This window comes from Chiloscyllium plagiosum, chromosome 12 (assembly GCF_004010195.1).
Source record: "Chiloscyllium plagiosum isolate BGI_BamShark_2017 chromosome 12, ASM401019v2, whole genome shotgun sequence".
Taxonomy (NCBI): Eukaryota; Metazoa; Chordata; class Chondrichthyes; order Orectolobiformes; family Hemiscylliidae; genus Chiloscyllium; species Chiloscyllium plagiosum.
Genome location: NC_057721.1, coordinates 11,861,264 through 11,881,861, shown reverse-complemented (window position 1 = coordinate 11,881,861; position 20,598 = coordinate 11,861,264). Strand labels below are relative to the sequence as shown.

Here is a 20,598-nt window from a genome sequence, read left to right as displayed (position 1 = left end):
CTAGGAACTCTCCAACCACAAGGGATGAACTCGGGTTTCACCAGTTTCCTCATTTCCCCTCCCCCCACCTTGTCTCAGTCAAATCCATCGAATTCAGCACCGCCTTCCTAACCTGCAATCTTCTTCCCGACCTCTCCGCCCCCACCCCCGTCTGACCTATCACCCTCACCTTGACCTCTTTCCACCTATCACATTTCCGACGCCCCTCCCCCAAGTCCCTCCTCCCTACCTTTTATCTTAGCCTGCTGGACACACTTTCCTCATTCCTGAAGAAGGGCTTATGCCCGAAACGTTGATTCTCCTGTTCCCTGGATGCTGCCTGACCTGCTGCGCTTTTCCAGCAACACATTTTCAGCTCTGATCTACTGCATCTGCAGACCTCACTTTCTCCTCCATATAAACAATGTCTCCCATGCTGCCTTCATCAATCTTCTTTGTCACCTCTTCAGAAAACTCAATCAAGTTAGTGAGACCTGACTTCCCATGCATAAAGCCATACTGACTATCCCTAATTACTCCTTGCATTTACCAACATTTGGAAAGGCTGTCCCTCACAATCCCCTCTAACAACTTGCCCACCACTGACATAAGTCCACTGGTCTATTGTTCGCTGTCTTTTCCTTATAGCCTTTCTTAAATAATGGTACCACATTAGACAACCTCCAGTTTTCAGCACCTCACCCGTGACTGTTGATGACACAAATGTCTCCGCAAGCGGCTCAGCAATGTCTTCCCAGCTTCCCATGGAGTTCTCAAAAACATCTGTTCAGGTCCTTGGAATTTATCTACCCTTATTTATCTACCCAAAACTACCTCTCGTTATCTCATTTTTAAAGGCCTTCCATTTCTCAACCATCCCTTTACCTGCAAGTAGCCTCGCCCAATCAACTTTTAAAAGTTCTTGTCTCTCACTGTCAAAATTGGCCTTACTCCAATTTAGAACTTTGACTTTTTGATCAGTTCTATTCTTTTCCATAACTCTTTTAAAACTAATAGAATTGTGATCACTTGTCCCAAAGAGCACCCCCACCTCCATAACTTGACCTGTCTTCCTTCCCAACAAAAGATCACGTATTGCTCCTTCTCTTGTAAATACATATTGAATATGAAAGTTTTCTTGGACACACTTAACAAATTCGTCCCCATCCAGACCCTTAACACTGTGACAGTCCGAGTCTACGTCTAGAAAGTTAAAATCCCCTACCATTATGACCCTATTTTCCTTACAGGTATCTGAGCTCTCTTTACATATTTGCTTCTCAATTTCTTGCTGAGTAGAGGGGGGCCTATGATACAATCCCAGCAAAGTGATCTTCCTTTTCTTATTTCACAGTTCTACCCATATAACTTGACTGGATGATCTCCCAGGAATGTCCCCCCCCCAGGTACTGTTATCCCTGACCAAAAATACCTCTCCTGCTCTTGTCCCTTTTCTATCCTTCCTATAGCAAATATACCCTGGAACATTAAGCTGTCCATCCCTGAGCCACGTTTATATAATAGCTATGATATCCCAGTCCCATGTTTCCAACCATGCGTTTAGTTCATCAGCCTTACCTGTCAAGCCTCTTGCATTGAAGTAAATCCAGTTTACTTTATCAGTCTTACCTTGTTTGCTGCATTCCTAGTATGTTGGTCCTTTTCAATTTAGGAGGAGCCCATCCCTCTTATACAGGTCTTTTCTACTCTTGAAGAGATCGGTGGTCCAAAAATTTGAATCCTTGCTCCCTGCATCAGCTCCTTAGCCACACATTCATCTACTCTATTGTCCTATTTCTCCTCCCAATGGTTCTGATAGTAGTCCTGATATCACTACCCCTCAAGGACATACTTTTTAACGACCTGCCTGGTCTCCCACATTAAGTTTGCAGAACCTCATCCCTTTCCCTACCTACGTTGTTGCTATCAACAAGCACAATGACTTCCTGCTGGTCATTCTCCCCTTTCAGATTATTCTGTACCCTCTCCGAGACATCCTTGACCTGGCACCAGGGAGGCAACACACTATCCTGGTGTCTTTCTGATGACCACAGAAACGCCTATCTGTGCCCCCAGACTGGAAAGCTCCTCATTACAATTGATTGCTTGGAACCTGACATATAACCCTCATTACAGTTGAGCCAGTCATGGTACTAGAAATCTGAGGGTCACTGCTAAAGCTCCCCTGAAAGGCCAACACCACCTACATACCAATTTGAGATGGGGATAGTCACAGGTGAAATACATCTGCATTCCACAGTGCTATAGAGCATTGTACTTAGCAAGATCTTCAATTTTCAATATTGTAAGGCATCAACTGATGCATATGTTACAGCCACAATTTCTTCAATTGCCTGCAAATAAGGAATGTTTGCAATTCAACAGTTTTAGTATTTCCCCTAGCTGCATCTGAATCTAGATTTTCATGCAGCTGGTGAAATGATTCAAAAGATTTATTTGCCTTTAGAATAGTTTCAATGAGGTTTTACTGTTATGGTTTTGGATAGCAATGAAACTGTTTACTTTAGAACTGTAATTTAAGCATGAAGAGTATTTAAAGAGCATTTGAGCAGTATTGCCCTTTTATTAAAAGAAGTCTTTAGTTATTTTGTATTTACTGTGACAAAAATATTTATTCTCATGTGCTTTCTCTTTAGATTAATTTCTTTTTAACAGAATCTCATGACATTTCTCGAATAATTAGCATTGTAAACAATTAAAAGACTTCTATATTTTCAAGATGCATGATTACTTCAAAAGTTTAATTTCTGTGCTCCCGTCCATCTAAAAGAATTAGCCATTTGGTGAGACTTTTATCTTAGTTTGAGTGTCACTGTGGAGAAACCATATTCCAGTAAAGTAACTTATAATAGATCACTAGATTCATTTAAATCTAATTTAGCATTTGCTATAACACTAGCTAGATTATGTAGTACTACAACAAGTACCTTTTCCTGATTTGCAACAAAATTAATATTTAATTTTTTTGTCAGCTATCAACACAACTGATGATAATTCAAAAATAAAAACAGATAATACCAGAAGCGCTCAGCAGGTTAGGCAGCATCTGTGGGGAAATATTCTTAAACCTTCAGGTATTAGGGGAAATGGGTCAAAGGTGGCTATATATTGCCTGTCAGATTGTTCATTTGTATGAATGGTTATATATCTGTCATGATTTATGTGAATGGTCAAAAAGACTTGAGGGGCTTAATGGTATACTCCCAACCCTATATTAATGATTTTTTTAATATCAGATATGGAATACATTAGAGAATTTCTTGACATTTCCATCTGCTGCAAAGATGACTTGCAACTAAAGCGATGGAAGGGAAGCGTGTTGTCATGCTCACAATGTTAAGCTTCCGCATCCATGTTTTTCAACAGGACATTATCCATTAATTAAACAGTTGTAACACACTGGCAACAAAACTGTATCAGCAATACTATGCATCCAGTCAAGTCTAAATAGTTGTTTCTCCGTTTCTGTCTTTGTTCTATAATCTTCAGCTTTGCTAACATGAAACTAAAATGTTAATGTGAATGCATGAGCTATTAATGATGGAGACCATTGAGCTTACCTGCTTCATGACCATATCGGTTATTCTGTTTCTGATTTACTATTTGTGTCATACCTGAATTTCCAATTAGCTACAAGTGCATTCCTTGTTGGCCATTATCCTTATGAAATTAGAATTAGTGGGATTGAACAGCATTAAAATATTTTATTTAATTGCTTAAATGATCTCCAATCAATCAGTTCAGATGTGTTATGGCACACCTCTGGAGTAGGTGGAACTTGAATCTATGCCTACAACTGTGCCACATGAGCACTCTGATTTTTGATCCACCTGTTATGACCTATCTCCAGGGTCATCACATCCTGAATTGGGACTTAAACCTAGATCTTTTGGCCCAGAGCAGGGACACTACCACTACACCAAAAAAAACTATTGTAATTGCTTTATAAAATGGTTACTGGACTGGTAATCCAGAGGCTTGGATTAATTTGTCAGAGAATGTGAGTTCAAATTCCACCATTGAAGTTTGTAAATTTGAATTGAGTTTTTAAAGATCTAGAAATTTTAAAAAATGGGATGTGTAAAGGTGACTGCAGAAAATCAACAAATTTCATTTTTGCTGTCGAAGTTAGGAAATCAACCCTGTAAATGATCTTGACCTATTTGAATGTCCAAACATACATCCAATTGGTTAACTTTAAAATGGGCTATAAAGTGAGCTAACAAGCCATTCTCATTTTGTCAAATCACTACAATGAGTATCTTAATGATACAGAATGTAGAGATCAAGAAGAATGCACATTCTGTCACTGTCCTGAGTAGGTGGTAATAATTGTTGGACTGTCACCCATACCACAAGGATTTTTTAAAAAAAAACAAGATGAGCAGGATTAAATGAGTACAGAGATAATGAAATAAAGCTGGGCAAAATCGATTTGGTATTATCAATGTGTAGATAGTATAGCAAAGCAATTAAAATATCTAATTAATGTGTAACTAAGAGCAATTTTACGAAGTTATAAGACCATAAAGCACAATAGAATTAGAATTATATTATTCAGCCCAACATGTCTGTGCTGCCATTCAGTCATGGCTGATATGCTTTTCAACCCGATTCTCTTGCCGCCTTGTAACCCTTGACCCCCTTTCTAATCAAGAACCTATCTAACTCTGTCAAAAGTACACTCAGTGACTTGGCCTGCACAGCTTTCGGGGTCATTGAGTTCCATAGATTAGCCATTCTCTGCCTGAAGAAATTCCTCCTCATCTGAGTTCTAAACGATGTCACTTTTATGCTATGTGCTTGGTCCTAGTCTCTCCTAGTAGATGCATCATTTTCATTTCCACACGACTTGGTCCTCTCAGTATTCTCTAAGTTTCAATCCGATTACTCCTCATCCTTCTAAACTCAGACCCAGAGTTCTCTACTGCTCCTCATATGACAGGTCCCTCAGCCCCAGGATTATTCTTATAAAACTCCTCTGAACTCCCTCCAATGCCAACATATCCATCACTAGATATGGGGTGTAAAACTTTTCACAGCATTCCAAATGTGGTCTGAGCAGATCCTTTTACAGTTCTTGAGAAGATTAGTAGTTCAGGTTGTGGATGAAGTCGTGGATTCAGTCACTGAACCAGTGTGTTTTTCTGCAAACATTTCATTGCTTCGCTAGGTGACCTCATACAGTGCATTTTTAATGAGGTGCTAGTGGTCTATCCAGTGTCGCATTTATATATCTTTGTTTGTTGCCATTTCTGGTTCCATATCTGAGTGGTTTGTATATCTGGTACTGGTTGGAGTGCCAGGCTTCAAAGAATTCTCTGAGGTGTCTCTGTTTTGCCTGTGCTAGGATGGTTATGTCGTCCTAGTTGAATTTGTGACCTTCATTGTCTGTGTGTTGGAAATGAGATTGCTGGTTGTGTCTGGCAATGACGAGCTGATGTTCATGTACTCCTATGAACTCCAGAACGCAGAACAGGAACACTTATTCAAAGATTAACTGGAACGAGTACCCCAAGAACACTATCCTCTAGTACTTACGGGACAAACACAAAGAAGAGAAAACTATACAACGGACACAATAGCAGCCACACCATACATATCAAAAACATATCAGAGATAACTACCCAACTACTCAGTCCCCTGGGAATCTTAGTGGTGCATAAACTAGTACACCCCTTCCACCAGCTCCTCATAAAGGTTAAAGACCCAACACACTCATCTAACAGGACGAACGATATCTACAAGCTACCCTGAAAAGACTCTGACAAACACTACATAAGACAAATAGGAAGAAAATTGACCATACAAGTGCACGAACATCAGCTCACGATCAGCACTCTCATTTCCAACCACATAGATGACAAAGAACACAAATTCAACTGGGACAAATAACCATCCTACCACAGGCAAAACAAAGACCTGCTAGAGAACTCCTTGAAGCCTGGCACTCCAACCGGAACTCGATTAATAGACCCATTGAACTGGACCCTGTATACAAGCCACTCGGATACAGAACCAGAAGTACCAACAAACAGGTGTATAAATACCAGGCGGGACAGACCACCAACACCTTATCAAAAACGCACTAATGATGTCGCGAGGCATCAAAACATTTGCAGAAAAGCACGCTGGCTCGGTGAACAAATCCACGACTTGATCCATGTACAGCATCTCCAGTCCATTTCTACTCTTGTATTCTAATCCTCTCAAAATGAATGCTAACATTGTAATTGCCCTCCTAGCTGCCAGTGAATCTGTATGTTAACATTGAGAATCCTGAACTAAGACTCCCAAGATTCCATGTGCTTCAAAATTGTAAAGTATTTTCTCGTTTAGAAAATAGTCTATGTCTTTATTCTTCTTAAAGTACATAACCTCACAATTTCCCACACTGTATTTGATCTGTCACTTTTTTGCTCACTCGCTTAGCCTGTCCATATTCTTATGCAGCCTCCACACTTTCTTAACACCGCCTGCCCCTCCACCTGTCTGTCTTCTGTAAACCTAGCAACAATGCCCTCTGTTCCTTCATCCAGGTCGTTAATTTATAATGTGAATAGTTATGGTCCCAACACAGCCTCCTACAGAACTCTACTAATCCACGACTGCCATCCTGAAAATGATAGTTTTATTCCTCGCTCTCTGCCTTCTGTCAGTCAGGCAATCCTTTATTGATGCCAGCACTTCGCCTCAAAACCAAGGACTCCTATTTAGTAGCTTTCTGTGTGACACCTTGTCAAAGACCTTCAGGAAATCCAAATAGCTCATGTCCATTGGCTTTCCTTTGTCTAACTTGTTTGTTACTTCCTCAAAGAACTCTTACAGATTTGACAAGCATGACCCCACCTTGATGAAGCTGTGCTGACTCAGCTCTACTTCACCATGCATTTCCAAGTACTCTGCAATCTCATACTTAATAGACTGTGTAAAATCTTAACAATGACCAAGATCAGGTCAACTAGCCTATAGTTTCCTATCTTCTGCTTCTCTCCCTTCTTAAACAGGGCAATTTGTTTCAAGCATTGTTTTTTTTTTCAGTCCTCTGGGATCTTCCCTGAAAGATTACCATCAATACCTGAACAATCTCCTCAGCTGTCACCTTCAGAACATGGGGTGTAGCCCATCTGGTCCAGGTTATTTATCCACCTCCAGATCTTTCAGCTTCCCTACCACTTTCTCCTTAGTGATGGACACTATACTGACCTCTGCCCCTTGCCTCTCTTGAAGTTCTAGTATGCTGCTGGAGTCTTCCATGGTGAAAATGATGCAAAATACCATTTTGGTTCCTCTGCCGTTTCTTTGTTCCCCATTATGACATTTCTGGCCTCATTTTCCAGTGGTCCAATGTCCACTCTTGCCTCTTGCTCACCTTTCAGATAGCTGAAAAAATCTCTTACTGTCTTCTTTAACATTGCAAGCTGGCTCACTCTCATATTTCATCATCATCTCCCTTATTGCCTTTTTTTTAAGTTACCTTCTGTGAGTTTTTAAAGTTTTCCTAATCATTTGGTTTCCCACTAAGCTTCTTCCAATTCTATGCTTTTCCTTTTTGGTTGCCCTTTAGTATGTTTCTTCTTCCTTGGGGTGAATTTCTACTATGCCTCTCAAATTACCCATAGATACTCCTGCCATTGCAGATCCATAGTCTTCTCCCCCTCCAATCAATTCTAGCCAGCTCTTCTCTCGTGTCTTTGTAGTTACCTTTACTCAATTGTAATACTGTTACACCCGATTTCAGCTGCTCCTCCTCAAACTGCAGGGTAAATTCTATCATATTATTGTCACTGCCAATTAGGAGTTGCTTCACCTTAAGCTCCCTAATAAAGTCTGCTCCCATTATGCATCATCAACTCCAGAATTGCCTGTTCCCTTTTCTTGGGATCTGCCACCAATCTGCATATTGAAGTCCCTCATGGTTATTGTAATTGTGCCTTTCTTACATGCCTCTTTTACTTCCTGATTTACTTTCATCCCCACATCCTGACTACTGCTAGTAAGCCCACATCTCCTGTCAGGGTCTATTTTCCCTTTTGTAGTTCCCCAACTCTGCCCACAGAGATTCTACACCTTCCAACTCAATATCTCTTCTTGCTATCAATTTAATTTTATTTCTTACTAACCAGGCAACTGCACCTCCTACTCATCAGCCTGTCCTTTCAATAAGACGTGTGTCCTTGTTTATTTAGTTACCAGCCATGATCCCCTTTCAGCCATGTTTCTGTGATACTAGCAACATTGTACCTGCCCCTTTCAGTCTGGGCTACAAGTTCATTTACCTTCTTTCATATACTGCGTGCGTTTATGTACAACACCCTCAGTCCTGTGTTGACTGCCCCCCTTCTTATAGTTGTCCCCTCATCTGCTATTCCTGATGTTATCTGTATAGTATATGGTAATGTCAGCCTTAAAAAAACTGCAGTTCTGATTGTAATGCTGCAACTGGATGCCAATGATTGGTATATTGCATGCAAGGTTTGTGAAGGTTTGTAGCTGAGGTTGAGGTTTAGGGTGTAGCTTTGCTCGCTGAGTTGTAGGTTTGATATCCAGACGTTTCATTACCTGGCTAGGTAACATCATCAGTGGCGACTTCCAAGTGAAGTAGTTGCTGGTATAGTTGCAGTTAAGAGGAATGAGATGGTTTCAAGTGTAACTGGAATGAATTCAACATTTAGAAGTTAAGAAAGAAGGCAGGAACTGAAACTAAAAATGTTTAGTTTTTAGGTAATTGGTAACATGTTCATAAGTAAAGAGTATAAAACAAGAGGAAAGTAAGTTTTGATTCCTAATCAGGACAGATTTTAGATCTGTCACCTATAAATTGCTCCCTAGGACTAGTCACAATTGAGTGCCATAGGTTGATTTGGAATTTTCTGGGTAAGTGACTGGAGGAAGGGCCAAGGACACTCGAGGTCACAGCATTGAAAGATGAATGAGCTAATCCTTGAATTAATCAATGGACAGCTACAGCCTGCCAGGGTTGATGCAGTCACAATACAAAATAGGCAATCATGGACAATTTTTGTTGAAAAATGTGGTGCTGGAAAAACACAGCAGGCCAGGCAGCATCCGATTCTCCTGCTCCTCGGATGCAGCCTGGCCTGCTGTGTTTTTCCAGCGCCACATTTTTCAACTCTGGTACTCCAGCATCTGCAGTCCTCACTTTCTCCTAGTCAATCATGGACAATTTCCAAAAAGACAGATTTGCATTTATTTTGCACCTTTTGTAACCAACTGATGTCTCAAAATACTTGGCAGCTACTGAATATTCTCCAATTGTAGATGCTATTCTAATGTAGGAAACACACCAGCCAAATTGTATATAATTAGGTTCCCCAAGCACCAGAATGAGAATGACAAGGTAAAATCTGTGTTTAGTGATGTTAATTGAGGGAAAATGTTAAGAGAAAGTGAGGACTGCAGATGCTTGAGATCAGAGTCGAGTGTGTGGTGCTCGAAAAGCACAGCAGGTCAGGCAGCATCAGGGGAGCAGGAGAATCGATGTTTCGGGCTTAAGCCCTTCATCAGGAAGGGCAATATCAGGCTTATGCCTGAAACGTTGATTTTCCTACTCATGCTGTGCTTTTCCAGCACCACATTCTCAACTAAGGGATAATGTTAGCTGGTACACTAGGATTAAGCCCTTTCTCTTCAAACAGAGAAATTAGATCTCTTAAATCCACTTGAGGAAGATGGGGCCTTGATGTCTCAACTGAAAGCAACTCCAACAGGGTAGGTCTTTCTCTGCCTTGGCTTTTAAGCTCATTTGCTGACATGGGACTTAAACCCACAAACTTCTGACTTGGAGACATGAATGTTACCAACTAACTCACAGCTAACGCATGATACTAGACAAAATACCAGAGCACTCTAGTCTTAGATGTGAAAGACACTTGCAGGAACTCAGATCATCACCAACTGAAATTGTTGAAATTTAGAGTGGATATCAGAAATTGACCATTCTTCTGAAGCTGTGGAATTTATTAAATTGGATAAAATAATTATAAACTTTAGCAGTGGTCTAAGAATGCGTGTGAAAGGTTTTGGAGATTACAGATGCCAGAAAGTGTATAGTTACGTTTTTTTTTAGTTCTTGACTTTTTTTGTTTGTTCCAATAAGTATTCCTGTTTGAAATCAGAGCAACCCGATAATAACCAAATTCTGTAGAATATAAAACTTGACAAACCTAAAGAAGTATTGGTGACAAAATCACTATGCAGAAAGTGAATTTTGCACAAATGCAGGTTACTGTGAAGAATTGAGGTGTAAGGAAGACTACTGAAGATGGTTCCAAGATGTCTGTGTATTGCCAGCAATTGATTGTAATAAAAATTACAATAGATTTAACATGCATTCTCCCACATTGCATTTCAAGTAATGCAAATTGAAAATGTGAATCTCCAAAAAAAAAAGTAAATTGCAGAAGTTAAATGTGAATAATTGAAAGCCCTATTTCTTTAGAGTCATAGTCCTACAGCATAGAAACAGATCCTTTGGTCCAACCAGTCCGAGCTGACCATAACCCCAAACTAAACTAGTCCTACCTGCCTGTGCTTGGCCCATATCCCTCCAAACATTTCTTATTCATGACTCTAAGAAAATTAGAAGTAAAATTAGAAATAAACCTGAATCTTGGGAGCAGCTGCAATACCCATGCTACACTCAGTCCACCGTTTTAGAATCTCTTGTCGGTTATTCCACTGGGTTTGGTTAAGACTTCAGTTCTTAGTATCTATAAATATGGGAAGGCTAATTGGATGTATTTTAGTATATGTTTCTTCCAATATAGATCTTACTGCAAGGTTGGTTGGAGGTATACCTGGAGATTTGATTAAATTGTATTCTGACCATATGACATGTTTGATCTCACAATATAATTCCATGCCTTGGAAGAATGTTCCTGCATTCACTCAAATCCCATATGGCTAAGAATGTTAGTGCACAGGTACTAAGACCTAAGAGGCTATTTTTTGCTGTAAGAGGGTGGAGAAGAGGGAAATGTGAAGGAGAGTGATTCACAGAGGGGAAAATCAGCAGAGGAAAGAAATTCTGATTCTACCATTAATGGTTATTTGTGCAATTTCAATGAGTTAGCAATAATATTAGTGATAACGCTCACACTTCCTTCATACCAACCATTATTGCAATAACCCACTGATAGTTTGATATAACTGATTTCCAACATTTTTGCAAAAGGTAAGGTCAAGTTTCAGGTTATTGTCACTTTCAATAGACTTCATCTGTCTCCTTGGATTCTGAACTCCATTCTGGTTACATATCGATGTCACATTCTAAATTGGGAGTCTTGGTCAAAACCAAGAGTTTTTGTAGTTGGAGTTTACATGTCAAAAACAGTGCAAAATATTTGCACAAAGGACAGCGAGCTTGGTTTCTGGGGTAATTCTCAGAAAGTACATCATCCTAAACTTGGTTTGCACCAACATTTCTAACTCTTTCCTTGAGCTCGGACTCAGTAAAGGAAGAAGTCATTTGTTCCTTAATGATTGTGCTCTCGACTTTGGTTGCATTGTTTCCACCTACCACCCCCCCATCATCAAATATTGTAACCCATGCTCAAATATATGTCCCATGCCTTTGACAATAATGTTTTGTCTCTACCTCAAAAGCTACATGAAATATATTACTTGAGGAAGTTTTCTCTGCCCTAATGAGAATCCTTTGTTTCCATTCCCATTCTCCCATCATTGAAAATATCATTCACAGTTCACCCACAGTACGGTCCTCAGGTTTCCAATCCATTAACTGACTATACTTTAGCCTGTGCCATTCCCATACACCATTTACTGCTGCTATGCCTAGCTCTCATGGGAAATGCTTTTCAGGTGAAGTGTGGACCATTGTGACATGAAGTTTAAAATCGTTGATGAGTACAATCACTGATCTCACAGGCTGCCGAAAGCAGCAATTGGTGGTGGCGGTTGGGAGTAAAATTCATTCTGAGATGGTTGAGAATACTACATTATAATTGTGAATGCTGGGAAAATTGCTAGATCTAGTTATTTATTTTCCTGTAGGAATGTGCAGATGCTGGATGGTGGGAAGGAGAAATCAATGGTAAACGGGGCGTTTTTCCAGATAACTTTGTGAAGCTTCTGCCACCTGACTTTGAAAAAGAGGTAAGTACCTTTATGCCACTTTGTAACTTTGAACTAGCATTCTTCCTCTGCTTTTTAAAGGCATCAGGCTTATGAAAATGTGCAACTTAATTTATACCCAAAAGAGCACAGCATGTTGAATTAATTATTATACGGTACAGCACCATCTGTTCTCTTAAGTCTGCTGAGACTGTACTTGGAAAGTGGTATTTTCTTGGCAAGAAACTGAGTCTTAAGCAGTTCTTGAAATGAGATTCAGGGGTGGGGTGTGCAAATATGCTAGCATAATAAAGTCTCTAAGCAATTTGCTGATTTTCTTAATTTGATTGTATTCTTCCTGCATATTAAGAAAAGTTAAATATTTGATCATTTCTAATTCTCCACAGTGCTTTTAATAATTTACAATGCAGTAAAACTGGACTTGAATTTATATTACAACTGATAATTTAGTGCTGTCAGGAACTGTGATCATTGGAAACATGGAGACACTGAAGGCTATGGCCCTAAAGCTTTAATGATTTGCTGAATCCAACCTTACCCAATGCTACTTCAATGAATAGGAATTAGGTGTCAAAAGGAAGGAAAAACAAGGGCTCTTTGCAGAACCCAGATGTCCAAAATCCAAGAAAAACGACAAAGGAAAAGCAGTGGACATAAATAGAAAGGAAATGAAAATAGCATCTGAATCAATACAACAGGGAAATGCATGTTTGGCAAAGAAGGATGCAAGAAAATACTAACTGGATAGCTTATTTGAGCTGACGTGTTTTTCATGTGGGAATTACTCTGGAGAGTCACAATCACGAGATGTAAAAAGGGAAATATTTTGAGCGAGTAAGTAGATGGATGTTTGGATTTGTTAAGGTACAACACATAAAGCTACTTAATAAGATAAAGGCCATGATGTTAGGAAAAGGATATCTGAATAGAGTATTGGCTAAATAGAAGACCAAGACTAAGGATAAAGAGTGTGCTATCCAGATCTGTAACTAGTAGAATGCCACAGAGATGTGTGCTCTGCCTGCAGTTATTTACAATATATATATTGTAAGGCTCAGATGATGGAAGTGAGTGTACTGTTGCCAAACTTGTGGATTATACAAAAATATTTGAGAACACAAGTAGTGAGGATGGCCTAATGAGTCTAAATAGGGATATAGATAGATTAAGTGTGTGGGCAAAAGCTTGGCAAATGATATCTAATATGGGAAAGTGAGGGTTATGTATTTTGGCAGGAAGAATGGAAGAGCTGAAGCGATGAAAGACTGCAATAAGTTACAGATCAGAGGAATTAAATGTCATTGCGCATGAAACCTATTAAACTAACTTCTAAGTTCAGCTGGTAATCGGGAAGGCAAATGAAATATTTAAAGGCAATGGAGTATAAAATAGGGACATCTTGCTAAAATTATACAGGGCACTGGTCAGACCATAAGCTGGGATACTGTGAAAATGTTTGGGCCCCTTATCCAAGGAAAGATTGGAGGCAGTCCAGAGAAGATTCTCTAGGCTGGTATCAGGTATTCAGGGACTGCCTTATGAGGAGGGCTTGAGTTTTTTTGGACTTATTCTCCTAGACTGCAATGAATGCAAGAGGAGACCTTATTGAACATGTAAGATTTTTAGGGTGCTTGATAGGGTCGTTGAGGAGGAGTCCTCCTTGTAAGAAAATCTAGGACCAGAGGGCATTATTGCAGAATGAGGGACTGCCCATTTAAGACAGAGATGAGGATTTTTTTTTTCTCTGAAGTGGTAAGTCTGTGTAATTCTTTATTGTAGAGTCTGGGTCATTAAGTATATTCCAGGCTGAAATAGACAGATTTTTAACAAGTGAGGGCATCAAGGGTTATGAGTCAAAGGTAGGAAATAGGAGTTGAGGTTTATCAGATGAGCCCTGATATCATTGAATGATGGGGTGGACTCAATGGGCTAATATCCTACCTCTGCGCTTACATCTTACAGACAGTATCCATTTGCTTTACTAACTGAGGCAAAGAATATGAGAGAAAGAGGTTTATGCCAGTATTGTATAAAACATTAGTGAGGCAAAATTATAGCACACCTTATAATTCTGGTCACCACATTACAGGAAGAATGGAATTGCACACAAGAATATACAGACCAAGTCTACAAGGGCCTTAATGGAATTAAAATATTTTAGCTGCAAGGGCAGATTGCATAGGCTGGAATCTTTTTTGAACAGGAGGCTGAAGGGAAATTTAATTGAGATTTATAAAATTGAGGGATTTAGAAAGAATGGATGGAGAGCATCTATTCTCAAAAGTAGAGGGGTCATTGTATATTAATATAAAAGGATTAGTAGAAAGATTAGAAGGAAGATGCTAGAGCTCTTGTGACAGTCATAATGTCCCTACCTTTGAGTCAGGATGTCTGGGTTCAAGTATCACCTATTCCAGAGGTGTGTGGTAACATCTCTGAACAGGTTGGTTGGAAGATATCTGCAAGGGAGAGACAAAAAGAACTTTCATCCAGCTGGTGCTTCTGGCACACTTTGAAAGGATGGCCATGTAAGGAACACCATTACGTTTTTTAGAAACCTGCAATATACATTTGAAGTGCTGTAACCTATAGGACTGTTGGCAAAAACTGGAAGGTATGTTCAGCCTTGGTAACTCTTTATTGGCTATAACAGACACAATTGGCTGAATGGCTTCTCCAGTGCTACAATTTTTTTGTATTTGTGTTTCTAACATTTGTATATGGTGCTGAAAAGTGCAACAAAGAAAACTATTTGCTTTTGAACTGTGATCTGCCTAGTTTCCTTTTTTTGGGTGCTGTTAGCTGCAACAGGTTGTGGGGTTATAGAGGAAAATAAAAGCAAAACATGAAGCTCATTTCAAATGAGACCCAGAAATTCCATTTCTTTAACCTGAAGCGTTTGTTTTCCCAAAACTTTGTGTTGACTCCAACTTTGGATTGTCAGGCTAGGTAGGGGAAGGAGTATGGATGTTTTGGGTGGAATGGATGGCTGATTAGCATAATATGTGATTTTTGTTTGTGAATGAGTTGCTTGGATTTTTTGCTTACTGTTTCTTTTCTTTTAGTGAATAAGTGGTTCATTAGATTGACGTATTACAAGTGCTCAAGTTCCAACACATTGTGCTGTTGAAGGGAGGCTAGGTTCGATCAGCTTTAAAATAAATCCACCCCCACACACCAACCCACCCTCAAAGTAAGGGACCAATTTAGAATTGATTTCACATTTATTTGTAAAGGGGAGAGAGAGAGAGAGAGAGAGTGTTTATACTGATTTGGCTGCTTAATACTGCGCATAGCAACTGGATTGAGGCAGCCTAATCTAATCTAAATTGGTAGTCAATAGAGATTTGTAATATTAACATAATGGAATAAATTTCGATCTAGCTCCGAGCTGGAACTGTGCATTTTCACACGTGTTGTCTGAATGTTGGAGAGACTCAGCGTGCTCTATCTGGATAAAATCAGTTAGCCAGGGAACATGTGTGGGACTCTGTTAGTTCAGCTGTTTATTCAAATGGCCTCCAGTAAAATAAAGTTGGTTACTGAACTTCAGCGATCCTATTATAAACTAATCTGTAGACATATGAAGTTTTAAAAATTAGCCACTAACTATATGCACGGTGCAATCATTCTGCAGTGTTGTCACTCTGCTATGTTTATAAAATGCAGAAGATGAATTATATGCTTCTGAGTTTTTGTTTTATCCCAATTGAAACAACTTTGTACTGAAACAGCGTTGAGCATTTCTATGCTATCTGATGTGCCATTTTTAAATAGAAAGGCTGATCTAGTCAGGATGTTACACAATCAGTACTGGCTGGATTTGTTTGGTTCTGCCAAGTTATTGTCTGCTGTTTTTTTTTTGACAGTGTGTATTGGGATCTTAAACTGATTATGTGCTTATTGATATTAACTTACTTTTTTTTTCCTTAGCGACCCAAGAAGCCTCCGCCCCCTTCAGCTCCAACTGTCAAACCATTGTCAGGTAATATTTATTGGTTATAAATTATTCTAATTTGATGAAGTTCAAATCCATGTGAAATATACTTACTGCAACTGAGCAAGCCTTTTGATCAAAATAACTGCATCAAATCTGGACAATCTCCTGTTAAAGTTTACTAAAAGGTAGCAGCAAATAATCAGAACTTCAGAAATTGTACATGTTCTCTAAACTTGGTAGTCTGTAATGTTTAATGGTTAACTTAATATATTTTGATAAAAGGATTTGCAAATTATCAAATTCTTTTCCATTAATTTATAAAAAAAAGCAAAGTTTAACATTTTTGTCAAAATTAACTACTTGTCAGAAATTCATCTGTGTAAAGGGAGAATGTAGGGTCATCTCATGTGATCTTGAGTTCAAGCTACTAATCTTATTTGTGCTTAGTTCCTGTTTTCTATTTTCTCCAATTTGATTTTGTGAGCCTGCAGAACAGCAGCTAAAAACAATTTGAAAGTTGTACAGGGGGACCTCTATTATCTGAGCGAGATGAGTGGGCACTATTTCGTTTGGATAATCAATTATTCAGTTAATCAATTAAATGCCTTTTCTCTGGGACTAGAGTTTTAAAAATCTGCTCCCTGTTCAGGAGACTAGCAGCAGCACACAGCGTGCGAGCCCCTGTCCAACACCACGCCCCCACCGTCAAGAACACAGTGTGCGAGCCCCCGCCCTCAACACCGTCCCCCCACCCCGTGTGCCCCGCCCCCTCTCCGGGGCAGCTGGACTGTACACCAACAACAAGACAGCTGCCGCTGTTGCAGCTGTCTTTGTGGGGTAAGTCTCCAAATAGCGCCGCGCACAGCCAAAGCCACACAAATTGTTACTGCAACTTTTGACAGGTTCCACGTTTGCCCTGTACAAGACAATGTTGGAGATTATCTGGAGAAGGGGGGTTTAGGGTGCACCCCTCTGTAGAACTCCAGGAAAGTGTGGGGAGAGGGAGAAGGCAGAAGGTCAGTCATTTGGAGATGGTACCTGTTTAATCATTGTAAACAAAAGATGCGATCACTGTTGGAAACACTTCTTTGATGTAATGTTTCGATTGGGATCTCCTTCGGCTAATCAGAGTTTCGGATAATTGGTATTCGGATAATCGAGGTTCCTCTGTAAATGAATAAGTAATCAGTCGTAAACTTATGTTAGAAGACAAGGAAGTGAATAATAGATTTGTTGTTTTCACAATTTAATTGCTACTGACACAAATTGGGAAATAACTTCATTGCACTGGAAATAACTTTAGAGGTGTGCCATCTAGTGGGCAATTATCCTTAGTGATGATGTTTTAAAAAATGAACTTCAGCCTTCTCTCAACCTCCCTCCACTTGCTGTCTTCCCTATCTCTCCTCTCTTTTACTCCCTTCTGTCTCTTACCTCTCTTCCTCCTCTCCTCTGCGTTTTCTAATCCCTCCTCCCTCACCCTTTCTAACTCCTCTTTCAATTTCCTTAAATTTGTCATTTCTTTCTCCCCCCCCCCCCCCCACAAAAAAAATCAAAAGTCAGAACTTTTGTAAGAGATGACCTAGGCTTGGATGATGTGCAGTTCATTTGGGTGGAGATAGGTAACAGCAAGGGAAAGAAAAGATTGTCAGGAGTATTGTGTATATACTCCCAAACAGTAACCATATGGTAGGAAAGGGTACATAGTCATAGAAATGTATAGCATGGAAACAGACCCTTCAGTCCAACTTGTCCATGCCGACCAGATATCCTAACCTAATTAGATTAGATTCCCTACAGTGTGGAAACAGGCCCTTCGGCACAACCAGTCCACGCCGACTCTCTGAAGAGTAACCCACCCAGACCCATTCCCCTGTACTCATGTACCTAACACTACGGGCAATTTAGCATGGCCAATTCACCTGACTTGCACATCTTTGGACTGTGGGAGGAAACCGGAGCACCCGGAGGAAACTCACGCAGATACTGGGAGAATATGCAAACTCCACACAGACAGTCACCCAAAACCGAAATCGAACCTGGGGCCCTGGCGCTGTGAGGCAGCAATGCTAACCACTGAGCCACCGTGCCACCCCTAATCTAATCCCAACTGCCAACAGGAAACACTTTTTGGGCACACAATGACACTTATTGAGCACAAAATATTTATCATACAATATATTTATACAGTATGGCTAGTTTATGCTTATCTATTTTATAGCTATCAATGTTTTTCTCATCTTTAGGTAATATCTAAAATTCTTTCACTCCTAACATTTTGGTAATAAGGCTCTTCTCTTAACCTAATATTATCTTTAAACTCTTTAGTTAGCTACATTATGATTTTCTTTTCATAAGCAGCTTTTGTTTTCAAAGCAGTGTAGGTATATAGAGAATTAAAAAATAAGTGCCCACCATTGTACCTTTCAATCAAACTTACCAATGCACCTCATCCAATTCATCCTTCATACCCATTCAGACTTGTGTTTCACTCTCAAATGCAGTATAAAATTTCATCACATTATGATCAGTTTTACATTGAGGTCACATAAATAAATAATAGAAGCATTTGAAAAGAATAGGTCAATAATTTGAATCTTCATGTTGATTGGGTCACTCAAGTTGGAAAGGGTAGCTTCAACGGTAAATTCATAGAGTGCATTAGGGATAGTTTCCTAGAACAATGTGTAATGGAGCTAACCAGGTAACAGGTTATCCTGCATCTGGTATTGAGGTTGGTTTAGTAAATTTACCTCAGAGTGAATGACCCCCTAAAGTAGAGATCGTAGTAGTGATAGAATTTAATATTCCTGTGTTGAAACAACTGTATTTAACTTAAGGGAATTAAATGAATCGTAGAGTTAGCTGAAGTGGACTGAGCAGATAGATTGGAAGAAAAGACAATGAGCAAACATGGCAGATATTTGACGAAGTAATTTATGAATGTCAGCAAAAATAATCTTCGCTTCGGCGGGTCGGTGTGGACTTGTTGAAGGGCCTGTTTCCACACTGTAATCTAATCTAATCTAATCTAATATTTGTCGAAGTAATTTATGAATGTCAGCAAAAATAATCACCAATAAGGTGTAAAGATTCTAAGAGAGGGATAAACCAATCATGGCTGACCCAGGAAGCTGAGTGTATAAAGTTGAAAGAAAAAATATACTAGGAGGCAAAAGTCAATGATAGGTCTGAACACTGCAATAAATTCAGAATCCAGCAAAGGAGGGCTAAAAGGATAAAAAGAGAGAGAAAATAAACCATGAGAACAAACTACTGAGGAGGTAAGAGCTTCTTTAAATATATCAAATGGTCAATAGTGGTCAAAGTGAACATAAGCCCTGTAAAAAGTAAATCTGGGACAAAGTCAGAGGGAGCAAGGAAATGGCAATGGAGTTAATGGGGTCAACCTTTAGGGTGGAAGATACTTCGAACACTTCATTAATTCCTCCCAGTATTTACTAGTATTAAGTACCATTACAATCACTGGAGAAGTAGTATTAGACACATTTATGGGGATAAACACAGATAAGTCTCCTGGCCCTGATAGTTTGCATCCGAGAGTCCTGAAGGAAGTAGCTACAGAGCTATGGGATGCATTGATTGTAATTTTCCAAAAAATATTGAATTCTGTAGCTGTACCAGAAGATTAGAAACCTCCCAATGTGACATCTCTATTCAAAAATAGAAGGAGGCCAAAAGCAACTAACTATACACCGATTAACCTAACATCTATTGTTGGAAAAATGTTGGAGTCAATTATTAAGGAAGTAATAACAGTATATTTGGAAAATTATAATCTAATCAGAGTCAGCATGGTTTCGTGAAAGGGAAATCATATCTGATTAATTTATTAGAGTTTTTTTTGAGGAAATCTTAACCAGAATGGATAGAGAGGAGCTAATAGATGTAATTTGGTCTTCCAGAGGTCTTTGACCAAGTAGCTCACAAAAGGTTAAGTTGTAAGATAAGACCATGATGTTGGAGGTAGTATATTGGTTTGGATAGACAGTTGGCCAATGGGCAGGAAACAGAGAGTGAGATTTAGGAGTTCTTCTTCAGGTTGGCAATCCTAACCAGTACGATTCCACAGGGATCAGTGCTGAGACTGCAACTATTTACGGGAGGAAGTAAGTGAATATACTGCAATCAAATTTGTAGAAAACACAAAGTAGGTGGAAAGGCAGGTTGTGAAGAACATATGAACTGTTTAGAGAGTTAAGTAATTGGGCAAAAAGTTGAGAAATGGTGTATAATGTCAGAATATGTGAAATTGTTCATTTTGGAAGAGAGAACAAAAAAATAATTTTAAATTAAGAAAACCTGCACAAAGCTGAGCTACAAAGGAACTTGAAGGGTAGTTGTACAGAAAATACAGAAAGCACACACACAAGTGCAGCATGTAATTAGGAAGGTGAATGGAATGTTAGCCCTTGTTCCCAGAAGTTAGAGTATAAGACCAGGGAATTCCTACTGCAACTGTACAAGATGCTGATGAGACCACATCTGGAGTACTGAGAGCAGTTTTAGTCCCTTATTGA

At 39.3% G+C, this 20,598-nt stretch overlaps 1 protein-coding gene across 2 annotated transcripts in view; it reads left to right on the top strand.

Moving 5' to 3' along the window:
- sh3kbp1 (SH3-domain kinase binding protein 1) overlaps positions 1-20,598 on the top strand; it is a 179,320-nt gene that overhangs the window by 119,651 nt on the left and 39,071 nt on the right. For both annotated transcript variants that reach the window (XM_043700472.1, XM_043700471.1), the window contains exons 9-10: positions 12,037-12,138; positions 16,051-16,102. In XM_043700472.1, the coding sequence (XP_043556407.1) occupies positions 12,037-12,138; positions 16,051-16,102 (154 nt within the window). The remainder of the gene's footprint in view (positions 1-12,036; positions 12,139-16,050; positions 16,103-20,598) is intronic.